This window comes from Amphiprion ocellaris, chromosome 7 (assembly GCF_022539595.1).
Source record: "Amphiprion ocellaris isolate individual 3 ecotype Okinawa chromosome 7, ASM2253959v1, whole genome shotgun sequence".
NCBI lineage: Eukaryota > Metazoa > Chordata > Actinopteri > Pomacentridae > Amphiprion > Amphiprion ocellaris.
In genome coordinates, this window is record NC_072772.1 from 30,401,971 (window position 1) to 30,415,470 (window position 13,500).

At 39.9% G+C, this 13,500-nt stretch overlaps 1 protein-coding gene across 5 annotated transcripts in view; it reads right to left on the bottom strand.

The window, feature by feature from the left end:
- Window positions 1-13,500, bottom strand: part of LOC111575400 (rho GTPase-activating protein 42) — a 71,595-nt gene that overhangs the window by 16,849 nt on the left and 41,246 nt on the right. For all 5 annotated transcript variants that reach the window (XM_055012388.1, XM_023280487.3, XM_055012386.1 and 2 more), the window contains exon 4: window positions 6,496-6,567. In XM_055012388.1, coding sequence (XP_054868363.1) covers window positions 6,496-6,567 — 72 coding nt within the window. The remainder of the gene's footprint in view (window positions 1-6,495; window positions 6,568-13,500) is intronic.

A 13,500-nucleotide genomic window follows, 5' to 3' on the forward strand; every position in this document is an offset into this window, starting at 1 on the left:
CTATCACTTGGGAGATTTCCTCATCTGATTGCTTTGTTGGCCCTCATGAATAAATCAGACGCAGGAAGAGAATATTCTGATGCAGATTGCTGTGTAGTGGAATTTCTAACTGGTGCAGTCTCATGTTGCCGTTAAGAGCGCTTTGATGCCAGCTGTAGTATGAGCAACTTTGCTAATTGCTAATATAATGTTGCAGGGAGGGAAATGATGAGCTAAACAGCAGGCGGCCCAGCTTCTGGTCATCAGGTGCTCTGTTCTTGCTTCGGAAAAGATGCTGAGAACAGACACGAAGACCGCGGGAGGAATATTTGGACTCTAGCTGTACATCGCCATTTTTGACACTGGCCCTAACAAGCCTCAGGGCCATCATTTCTGAGCCTCTCATCACCATGGTAACAGATGTAAGTGGCAAGGGAGGTCGGATGTGTCTGTGTGTGTGTATATAGAGCGAACAACCCCAGATATCACACACTGTTCCGCCACACTTCCTCATTTCTGTCCAACACCCTGGAATAATACAAACATCTATGGTTAGCGAGACGTCACGCGTAGCACGTCTCACCATGCATTTATCTTAAACGGATTCTCTGAGCAGTGACATGAAAGGGATAACTCCGCAACCTATCTGTATGAGCTCATTAGAGACAGCTAATTGGAGCAGGGGTCCAGAATGGCGATTAAATAGCAATAGCTGGATTATTTTGATGCTCCACCACACATGAGCTGGTCTTGGCTCCACAGGGGAGATGGTGAGAACACAAGGCTTCAGATTGAGTTCAGTTACTTTGCTGCAAAGCCAAAAAATGTCTCCCTCCTTACCTGGAAGCCCACTTCCCGAGGAGACATCACAGAAAGAAAGAAGTTGGCCAATTAACAGGAAATAATTACAAACATCTGCTTGTGAGGAGTTCAAAAACAAATACCCAGACCTCTAAATAGACCATGATTAGTATGTGAGGCGTACTGCGAAGCTTTATTCTAAAAAAAAAAAATAAAAAATTTATCAGTGCTTTTGCTTTCCGTGACATGTAATACATCTAGAGTAATAAAATGAAAGTACAAAATATATTATGTGCGTTGCTGGTAAACACAGATATTTCCTTTGTATCTGATTTCAGATGGACTGTTAGAGTAACGCTGCCAGGAGTAAAAAAAAAATGAATAAAAAAACTGTTATCTTCATAAAATCCATCTTCAAAAACATCTTTCTTACTATGTGGTGAAAAAGTCTCCTAACAAGCTCTTGGATATCGGTCTATACTGTACCCTATAGGGATCCCTTAGGCTTCTCCCTGTCAAGATCAACCAAAACGTCTCTCACCATGCAACCCAGGGATAAAAAGGTCGGAAAAAAACAACTTGAATCATCTGGAAGTTTAGAACTCCTTGTTCAGATGACACATTTGATGACTATTTGTTTTGAACTATGTCATAGGTCAACATTGCTCATGACTAAGTCCATGACTAAAGAAATCTCTCAGACCATTCATTCATTCAGATTTTATATCAAGTGTCAGTCCAGAGTTTGTTTAGTTCAGCATTTCATCTCACTGTCCATTTTAATAACTGCAGCATCCAGCTTTAAAGGTTAAAAATTACATCACTGAGTGAACTTAAATAACCGGCCACTTGTGAGTTTATTTATAAAGACAGTTTTCGCAACAGTTCAGCTTTATTAAACCTAAAGGCATTGAAGTCTATCCAAAAATGTTCACTACCGAGAGGGACTGACAGGAAACGCAGGCACCATACAGTCTTGTGTTCAGTGTCACTTTCAGCTCCAGAGAGGAGAGAATATATTAGAAAGAAATATAACAAGACCACAAGCCGTCGTGTCAGTTCATCTTTCAAAATTATTCCGTGAAGTCATTGTGCGGAAGATAATGTGGGTTAGATTAAGGATAAAAAAACGAAACCCTCAAATTCTCAGGTTAAGAAGTTCCATGTATACAGAAACAACACAATGGTGAGATTGGTTATCCATAAGAACCAATCATCAGTTTCAGAGATTACGGTATATGAATCTATGATAACAACTTAAACAGTAGATAATGTGTAATTAGAAAACTTGTTTGCTTTTCATCCATCCATCCATTATCTATACACCGCTTAATCCTCACTAGGGTCATGGGGGGTGCTGGAGTCTATCCCAGCTGACTCAGGCGAAGGCAGGGGACACCCTAGACAGGTCACCAGTCTGTCACAGGGCTACATATATAGACAAACAATCACTCTCACATTCACACCTACGGGCAATTTAGAGTAATCAATTAACCTCAGCATGTATTTGGACTGTGGGAGGAAGCCGGAGTACCCGGAGAAAACCCACGCATGCACAGGGAGAACATGCAAACTCCATGCAGAAAGATCCCAGGAAAGCCGGGACGCGAACCAGGGACCTTCTCGCTGCAAGGCGAAAGTGCTAACCACTACGCCACTGTGCAGCCCCTGTTTGCTTTTCATCTTATTTTAAAATAATACATACCAAAAATAACACATAATACTCTTGACTTACTGTTCTTTCAGTCCCTTCAATTGTAATTTAAGTCTAGATGTCATCACTGTTTGTAATGTAATGTAATTTAATATAGATTGCTTTTGCCAAATGACAAGAAGCAGATATATTTACAGTGGCTGGCTGCTGCCTTCAAACAGGTAAAGACCGACCTCTCAAGGTCTACTTTGACTGCCTCGTGAAATTCTGATGATCAGGGGAAAAAGTAATTACTTTTTGAAAGATTGTTTTAATGGTGTTTCTGGTTTATTGGGTAGGGCACAGTGGAAAGTGATGGGACAGATATGAGAATAATGAAAAGAAATGTGTTCAATCTGCATCACATTATTTACACATTTTGTTGGTTTTGCACCACAAACTTTGAGTCTGATTACATTTTTCTTGACTTATTGCAGTGTGTGTTTTTTGATGAATCTCTAATATATTAGCTGACAATCCGTAGAGTTTATTATGCAACGTTTATATGTGTGTGTGTGTGTCTATTTCCAGGACATCACTACCATCTTTGGATGGACTGTATTTAAACAGCTGGGAGAACTGTGATCACAGCTTATAATCCTTAAACACACCAAAACAAAAAAATTAACTCATCATGCATAAGATTTAAGTTTTCTTGGTCTGACAGCATTTGGTGGTATTTTCAGGACAGAATCCGTTTCCATCAAAGTCTCCCTTCACCCCCAAAATCTATTTGGGTCAATCTTACTTCTCTTTAATGGTCGTGTTACACTGTACCGAATGATGCATGTTCAGAGCTGACACCAGAAGGTTGCTATTAAATTCTTCTTTCCACAGTGCAAAGCTTGCATGTGCTTCCTTAAAACCTTAGTTTAAGGTTTGTGCCTGCGGGCAGGATTTGGAATATCACAATTAGTCTGGAAGCCAATCCTGCTGCAATTGGCAACTTACTTACTTATACGTACTTGTGATATGGAAACTAAAAGCCTGCATCCCACATACATTGACAACGTTCTTCCAGTGATGTAGGTGACATCTTGTGTCAAGTAGTTGTAAATTTGAAATGGAAAACATTTATAGATCATGGATTTTTGATTGAAGGACAAGTTATTGGTGTCTTTTTAAAAACATTTCTTAGGTAATTTAACTTTTTAATGGAAAAACCATGCCAGACACAAATTGTTGCTCAGAGCAGAGTATTCTGAGACTAAATGGGATCTTAATCACACCCAAGAATTTTGTAAAATGGTAACACAATAAGATTATACTATCACAATTCAGGTCCCCTGAAAATTAAAATGATCGTTTTCCCCCATCTTTGATTACAAGTATTTGTATGGATACACAGACAGGCTTTCGGTACTTCACTGAGGTCTACTGGCTGATCATAACATCCCAAGGTTAACGAAAGTCTAAAAATAAACTGCTCATATCTGTATGATTGAAAATGTTTTAGCGAAGGCCACAGCTGGCAAGCGTATCCCTGAACCATTTTAATTGATCCCTTTACTCCACAGCGTCTTGTCAAGTATATTTTGGGATTTCATAGCATGGATGAAAATGTCATGTCTGCCTTTGGAGACCATAACTAGCCGAGCAGCATTTGATGTCTGAACTCCCTTTGTGTGACAGTGCAAATTATCGTCGGCCATCTGACTCCCATCTGGGTCTGTTTGCACTAATTCTTCACACTCAGCCAGTGTGGGACCCCTAGAGTGCCCTTAATGTTCAAGAAGACCCTAGTAGGGAATATAATGGTGTCAAAATTTCAAACAGGAAGAATGCCACCCACTAGTTAGACACCCCCTGGTGTTTTCTTGAGAAAGTGTCCCTGGGGTCTGTTTAAATTTCAAGACAACCAACAAACACACACGTACAGACAAAAATACCATCGACGAATGCTTCAGGCAGTTTACCTCAAATGGTTTTCAGATTGAAGAAAAAAAAAAACATGTAACAGCAGGTCTGAGATATCAGTGTGATTGAGGATCGGTTCGCAAATTAGCGGATGAACACTAACCATGACGGACAGCTGGCTGTGTTGACATAGTGACAGAAACCAGCACAACTTTTCATTCCTTATTTCACTTCTGAAAGCACCGTTCTTTTCCTGGGAAGTCATCAAGTTTCAGCTCGCAGAAAAACGTATCTGAAACTGAAAAAAAACTGGAAGTGTAACAATGTCAGGTCTACGTGCCAGTTTGGCAGCCGGCACATATGGTGTTCCAGTGAAAACACATGATTGTTTGGGTTCTCGGAGGCTTTCTCGATGTGTATTTGCTGTAAACTGTGCAAAGTTTTGGGGGGGGGGTTATTCCAAAACATTTGGTTCAGCCTTGTGTGAAGCAGACTGTGCCTAATATGTCCTATAGTGCTGCAGTCAATCTGCTGGTGCGTCATCATGGCCGTGGAAGTGTTGTGCTTGTTCCTAGGAAGCCGATCCACTGGTACGTAACCTCAGTGGGATTACTCGCAGTATTCCCATATAAGGCAAGAGCTGCCCATTTGTCCATCTGATGTTCTCAGACACGAAGCGCAGTAACTGGAAGGGTCAGACAGCCTGCAGATCTCTCCAGATTCTCGGAACAGTGGAAAGTTGCTCAGCCACTCGTGATGTCTGCCTTTTATCTCTCTCTAGTTGGGCTAATGTTTGCGGGGGATAGGCCGTAGGAGGAGAGAGCCATTAGGAGGAAGTGGTCGGAGGGAATAAGTGGCAGTGGGAGTGACGGGAGCTGTGGCTTTTAAGAAACTGTTTTATAAACATAGACAGTCAGTGCAATAACACGGTGCACTGTGATGAGTTGGAATGAGAGAAAGAAATGCCAGCAAAATGTGCCATTTCATTACAGTAGATACATGTGACGGCTGAGCATGAAGCGGCAACTGTTATTTAGTCAGGCCACAAAAAGAAAGAGTGACTGATGTTCATACCTCGGCGCTAGGAGGAGGAATAGTTGCTTTGTAAATTGCAGGTTGACTCAAACAGACAACAATGAAACACAGTCAGGAGACTATTCTTGCACACCAGCAGCTGAAAAGCCATGTAAAATCATTTAAAACGGGAGAGAATCTGACTTTGAGGCAAGGATGTCACAGGGGTCAGGGCTGTGGAAAGATGTGCAAATGACGCATAGTCCAGTGCAGAGTTAGCAGAGGACTCAGAGACTCTGTGGGAGATCTGTGCAAAGGCTTCAGTTCTACCAGCATGTTCATGTGTGATCTCACCGAGGGAATGACCACAAACAAGCTGCTGCACTTTCATTTTATGCCTTTGCGTTGGCCAGGAATGAAAGCATGGCTTGTAGCAACAAACCCACACTGTTCTTTGCAGTCAACTCCAGTCTCAACAGCATGTCCACTGTAAAAACTAGGATGCCTTCAAGCAACAATCTGCAGAACCCCTACTGATATCAATCCTTTATATCCAATAAGTTAGGCAGAACTGAATTACATGTAACAGGATCACAGTAATCTGATTACAAAAATGGTGAAGGCAATATCTAAGATACTGTAACTTTGCAGTAATCGGATTCTAGATGCACTTAAAAAAAGTCCTTGCTGCTTGATCCTGCAGAAGTGTCTTAGAAGGAAGAACTACTTAGACTGTAAAGCTACACATTTACTATTTGCATAGAAAATGCATGAACTGAAGTATAGTAATCTGTAAAATACAGTTTGCTGTTTTTGTAAAGAACCTAAGTCCAATTGGCGAATGATGTGAAGACAGATAATTGTTCAGTTAAATAGGGAACCTTTAACTAAACACCAACCTTAAAGAACTAGAAAGCCTTAATATCTTTTAATAGCACAATCAAAAACTCACGTCTTTGTTTATACCCCCTACTGCTCTGATTAATTTGGAGCAGGTCATTTCTCTTGGCGGTGTCACGTTTTACTTTTAATTAATGATTTACATACTGTAGGGGAGATGAAGGAGGTGAGGAGAAAAGACAACAATGTCACATCACATGAAATATCCTCCGCAGTTCAGCTGCTAATTGCACATGTAGGTGGTCTCTTACCTTCGCAGCACCGATTTGCTCCTTCCGAAATTTTTCCAAGGGAGTAATCAAAACATCATCTGCATTCTGAATCTGAAACAAACGTCAAAGAAAACAGAGACAGACAGATGTCAGCCGGCGGGAGATGGGACCCGACTCGTTGTAACCTTCCGAATGGTTCAAAGTGACTGTTAGAAGGCATAATATCACAAAAACCTCATCCAGAAGTCATTCAGTTTTATCACAATGCAATTGCTCTATAAATGTGTCACACAGGAAATTATGACTGAGAATCATCCAGCTCAAGTAACATACAGATGCACTGAGTCCAAATACATGTGGATGATAGAGCAATCACATTCATTAATATCTCTTAAACCAGTGACAATGAACAATGTGCTACTGTGAAGGACCAAAACGAGTACAGCAGAGATATGAGATAGAGCGCTCGACAATGGCCCTGCTAGGCAGAAGAAAATGGAGCCCTTTTATGTGAGCTGTGAAGCACCAGCATTGTCAAACCTTGCTGAAATATGACACAGCAGAGCAGATGAGGGAGCTTTACAAGTGCAGCCTGCAAAGCATTTAAATTTTTGAGGTATGTGTCTACATATTGGTGACCTCTCCCGAGTCATGACCCAAGTAAAAGGTCTCTCCAGGAGCCTTTCCCCTTTTTATTCCAGACAGGAACTGATAAGGTGAGATATATTGTGACAATTACAGTCTACGCTCAATCCTTGCGGATGAGCAGTTCGGAAAGGTGCCATTAAGGCGCTAGTGAATTTCCTGCGGATGGGCTTTTGCCCACCGAGATCAGATGACATCAGATTGGTGGAGCCGCTCTATGGGAGGCGCTGTCACAAATGACATGGCTCTTAGGTTGATTTAAGGTGTTATTCCGTGTGGTGAGTGTATGTGATAAACTAAAGGCTGAGCTCTATAATACATCTATGATACCAACACTAATTTAGTGGTGTTGGCTCAGATGGACTATCAGCTCTGCAGCTACAGTCCTCTGAACACAAACACACCTTCCCGGGATCGAGTTTTTGTTTTGAACCATTAATCACGGCACATTTTCATTGTCCAAAAATAACCCTGTCAGCTCCATCACCCAACCAGAATGAGAGACTTCAAAGGAAAGCTACAATCTCTCTGAGCCTGCATTGTTTTCCTTCTCCTTTTATATGCAGCGATGCGGGCTGTTGTAAGCTTGTAGTGTAAATCCGGGGCTTTGTTGTAGTAATATAATTTAATTACACGCCAATATCTACAGCCCTTCGAATATAGACAGATCCTTCAAACGGAAAACCAAAATATTTCAGACAAGCATGGTTACACCACGTGACAATTCCAAATATTTGCTTATACTACTGTCATTTATTCACAATTCCCTGCATAAAACATTATGATCACAGACAAATGAATAAATAACTGTGATAATTGTGTAGCATTAGCGGCTGTCACGGTCTCAATGGAACAGTCGGTTCTCAAAGAAAACCAACAACAGGCAAATTGTTATGGTCAGACAGACGGCCTGGTCGGAGGCAAAGAGACAAACCAACAACCGGTGACATATTTTGGGGATGTGCTGGAACAAGTCTGATATGTAGCAGCTTCAGCTCGACACTTACAGGACTTAAAGGCTCTGCTGTTAATGTCTTGGTGCCAGACACCACAGGGCACCTTCAGAGTCTATTGTGCAGCAAGTTGGAGCTTGTTGCTTTTCTTACTGAAGATTACGGCTCCACCTGTAAGTCTGGGATTACTGAAACAGTCGATCAGACATCTAAAGTGCATAAAACGTTGGCACACTATCGTTCATAGTAGTTTTTCCTCGTGATGAGTCAGTGACGGTGCAGTGTTGCTTAACATTCATTTATGCATCGTCAAGGCAAAGCATTGTTTTAGCAAAAAGTAGTACATTCTTCTCCATTTTTGATGATTTTTAGCCTTTGTGTGTGCACACAATTAAACTGACATTAACCATTTTTTGATTTTTCAAAGTTATCATGCACAAAATATAATTACAATCGTACAGAAAGATGTTGAGTGGAACAAAAATCTGGAGACTCTCCTTCCTTCGCTGACATGAGTAGACACTAAACTCTACTCACACTACAGTCGCCACTTTCATCACGTGTAGTGCAAAATGACACTTTCATTTTTACAAAAGAGGGTGTTTAATTTACCTGTGAACAGCAGTTTTTAAAAGACGGTAACAAAAACAGTATTTTTTTTTTAGACATAGATGCTATGGAGTCTAACAATTAACTGAGAAATATTATTTTTAACCTCCATTTATAATTAGCTTTAATGTATGCACAAATTGCTTCACATATGACATTAGCACTCCCAACTCATCCATTAGCAAATGGGGTTTACAAGCATAAGGAAGAGAGCACTTCTGTAAGATAAATTAAGGCAATTTGGTTAGAAGTGACACTCCACTAGAAGCATGGAGGACATTTGATGGTCATCAAATCTAGCTATTATAATCCTCCAGTCATATCCAAGTCATCATGTTATCTACTGTGTCAACAGCAAGAATTACTACTCTGCCGGTGTGATAATGTCATTTCCTCCATCTTATCTCCCATGCTTTCAGTTTAATTGAGCCTGCAGTATTACTCTGCTTTAAATGTACATTTCTAATACCATTAGCTTTCTTTCATTTCCAGCTAAATGGACAGGACAATTAAATATAGAGCACTCTAAGCTTTGGAGATTATATTCAGATATTTAGAATTGAGTGTTCCCTTTCTGGATTTCTATACGCTTAGTAGTCGATTTGATGGATTTCTGAAAGCTAGTGGTACCTGAAACCAGCCCGTGTGCAGCGTTTGGATGTTTCAGAACAATAAGCGTGCTCAGAATTACACTTTGGAATGAGAGGAACGTATAATCAGTGTTCATTTTCAAATAATTAACAGTGGAGTGCCACTTATGGCAGTTAGCGCACATTCCTGTATATCTAAGACAATACGGAACACAGACAAAAGGGCAATCAGCATCACGATTTAAAATGCTCAAGATTTCAGATCTGTTTTGAATATTAATTTCAAATAGGCTGATTCAGATATTTATACTTGAAGGAGGCCAACTTATTTAAGACTCAATGGATTACTTTCAAACTGGCATTGTGCCGAATGCCCTCAGCAACAGCCTCTCTCAACAGGATTAAATCCATATGAGCGAGCACAGTGTGATGCTTGAAAGGATGCAATAGCGCTAAGCAATTTCATTACCAGATAGGCGGAGGAATGTCAATGTGCTGTATTTCCCTTGCTCCTGCTTTTACCAGTCCAAATATCAAGCTGATCAAAAGTGTTACTCTGAGGTTAATTTGCAGGGACGGACCAAAATGCCACCAAGGCCACATCAGATTGAATAGTGCAAAGTGTACCAGTTGGAATTGGACTGTGTCAAAAAGTATGGCTAGCACTGGTATAAATGTGAATATCTGCTGTGACTAGTTTGGATAGACATTTAATCGTCTTTGCATCATTCATCTATTGATCCAGTGAAGGAGATTACACCTTTAATTCACATCATTTCCAACACATATGACATATCCTGTCTGACCATTTGCTCTTTACAGAAGAGAAAAACTGTCAGTGAGCATTTTCCACTTCAGCTCTAGTGAACATTTTCAACAAAACCATTCGGTTCATTAAACAAATACAGTATTTATACAGTATTGTGTTACAGACCTACTGGAATGGCTTTAAGCGCATATACTGTGAGTTGTATATGTCACATTCATTCATTGGGATGTGTTGTTTTGTTCTTATATGCCTGCGGTTCATAATCACAATCGCATTTAACTGTGAATTGCTCTGGTTCAGTGGTGACAGTACGTTAGTCTATAACTGCGGAGTAAATAATTTTTATAGGCTTTCTGCCCGTTCCGTTTTGACAGTGTCCTCACAATAAAAAGCCAACTTAATACACCTAAAGCTCCACTTTTTTTCACCGCAAATCAACTGAATCTCCTGGTATATGAACACACACAATCCCACACATGCATGCATGCATACACGCCGGTCTCGCCGTTTTTTTTTCCCAGCTTGAAGAGGCGTCATAAAAGCCTGCTCGGTCACCGCGCTGCACTATCATTCACATGAAAAAGCATATTTTTGTTTGTTGTTTAGCAGTTTCACCCTCACATACACTATACAAGCAAGCGTAGCTCCAGGCAGAGAGGAGAGTTCTGGAAAAAAAAAACAGGCAACTGGGCTTTGACAAGTAGGTGTTTTATCATTCTGTGCTTGCCAGTTAAAATCTGCACACTGTGACAATTTAGCAAAACTCTCTGACAGAAACAGGTCAGAAATATAGTGACATTTTAACATCTGAACAGAAAAAAATGTCTAATTGTATTTCCATGAGGCACATCTCTTCTGATTCCAGTTTATTCAAATATGCATCCAGTTTAGTGTAAATATATTTATGATATGATTAACAGAAGCAACCATATCGTCAAGCAGCTTTGGGCCAGAATCGATTTGTTTTACTGTTGGTTTCGACAAGAAGATCGGGCACACAAAATTGAAGAAATGAGGAGTCAAAAGGTGACAAAACACCAACTCTGAATGTCAGAAGACATAAACCTAGAACTTCTAAAAGTTTAAGTTTAACAAACTATTGACCTCAGATCAGAACAAAAACATAAGTTTAAATCTGTTTATTTAATCATAAATATCCCCACAATGTCTCCCTCAAAGAGGTCTTGAGATGACAAATAACATTAAATTAACTAATCATGCTGACTGTGGCCTGTATCCTTGGAAGTGATTACTTTTTCCCATCAGGTCCTCACCTAAGTTCAGCGCTCATGTGTGAAAGATCCACTGAAGCCTCCGAGGCTGAAACGCGGTCGATCTGAATGTACAATCGTGTCAGTTTATTAAGTGTAAAATCCAGCAGTGAGACGTCAACAAGTGCAGCTGAGGAATGTTAATAAGTGCCACTGGTACAGCTAGAGTGGGATAATATGGGTTGTGTGTTTTCCGTATGTGAAGAAGACCGTGCGAGGGCCAGACATCTGCACTTCTTTGTCTCGAGTCGTATTACAGCCAGTATTAGCCGGCAGCGTGGAATAAAAATATCAGCAACACTCAGACCAATAACCACAGTGACAGCAGCGGCAACCAAAAGGAATTAGCCCAACTCATTAAAGTAGGTGTAAGTAAAGCCCCCAAAACCTAATTAATGTGTTAAATGCATAATAAACATTATTGCCCTCATCATCAAGGCAGAATAAAACCTCCTATTTCATGCTGACGGTGTGATACGACCTTTATTGAAAGAGGGAGTGCAGTAGCTGGGGTGTTTCTGTCACTTCTGTCGGCAGATTCTTTTACAGGGAAAGTGTGTGAGTGTGTGTGAGTGTGTGTGAGTGTGTGTGTGTGTGTGTGTGTGTGTGTGTGTGTGTGTGTGTGGCGCAGGGGGTAGCAATCTCATTGCAGAGCTAAATCTTTATCTGGCACAGCACCGGCACCTGCAGCAAGCTGAAAAGTCGTCCTCCCCTAACTTTTATGAGCTATGAAATAAAAACAAACCTTCTGCAGACAGAGTCACACAACAGCGTGAGAGTAGATGTGACACATTTGCCCTACACTTTTCCTTTTTTTTTTATTTATCAGAGAGTAAGCTGTTAAGCAAGGGTACGAGGAAGCTGCTGCAATGGACACAGTGGCTGGTTTGTGGTTCCCGTGGGGATTTTGTGTTGTTTAAGTACAGTTTGGCTGCTGGTGAGATGCTGTAATGCTTCTAGATGCCACAGTTTGAGGCTTCTGTAGTCACTGTTAATGTATGTTTATCCCTAGGTATTAAAGCTTCCCCGAGTATGGAGCATTTTAGTAATCAAAGAATGAAAAAAGTGTAGAAAATTTCACACAGAAATTATTGAAAACTAAGCCATGGACTGATCATAACTCAAAAGTCAAGCCTGATTTTCTACCTCAGAATCAGAAAATCTGAAAGGATCACATAATTTCAGACTCTTGAAACACAATCTGCTGCAATATTTCTCGATGCCACTGTTTGAGTTTTCTGTAGTTGCTATTTATGCATGTTTATTCCTACATGTCAAAGTTTCTGCAATTAAGAGAGCATTTTGGTAATCAAAGAACGACAAAGTATACATTTTCACACAGAAATGATTAAAACATAAGCCAAAAATTATGATTTTTTGATGGGATTTTCCTGGACTGATCATAACTAAAAATTCAAACCTGATTTTACATCTCAAACTCTGAAAATCTGGAAGGATCATATCATTTTAGACACTTGAAGTACAAAGTGCTGTCATGTTTCTGGATGCCACAGTTTGTAGTACAATCTTAGCTTCTCTAGTTGCTGTTTATGTATATTTAACCCTAGATATTAAACTTTCTCCAAATACACAGCATTTTATTAATAGCTGAGCCACACTGTATGCATTTTCACAAAGAAATTATTTAAAAAGAAGCCAAAAATTGTGATTTTTGGGGGGATTTTCATGAACCGATTCTACCTAAAAATTAAAACCCGATTTTCCATCTTAGATCAGAAAATCTGGAAGGATCACATCATTTTAGACTCTTGAAGTACAATCGGTTGTAATGTTTCCTGATGCCGCAGTTTGAGGCCACTGTAGTTGCTGTTTATGTACGTTTATCCACGTGTTAATGTTTCTGCAAATACAGAACATTTTAGTAATCAACGAACAACTAAATGTATACATTTTCACACAGAAATTATTAAAAAATAAACAAAAAAATATGATTTTTGGGGAATTAACTGATCACAACTTAAAATTCAAACCTGATTATCATCTCAGAATCAGAAATTCTAAAGAAATTTGCCTAAATTCACAATTTTAGACTCTTGTACTACAATCTGCTGTAATGTTTGTTAATGTCACAGTTTGAGGATTTCTGTAGTTGCTGTTGATGCATGTTTTTCCCGAGGTATTAAAGTTTCTGCAAATACAGAGCTACTACAGAGTACACCTTTCTACACAGAAATTATGGGAAAAAA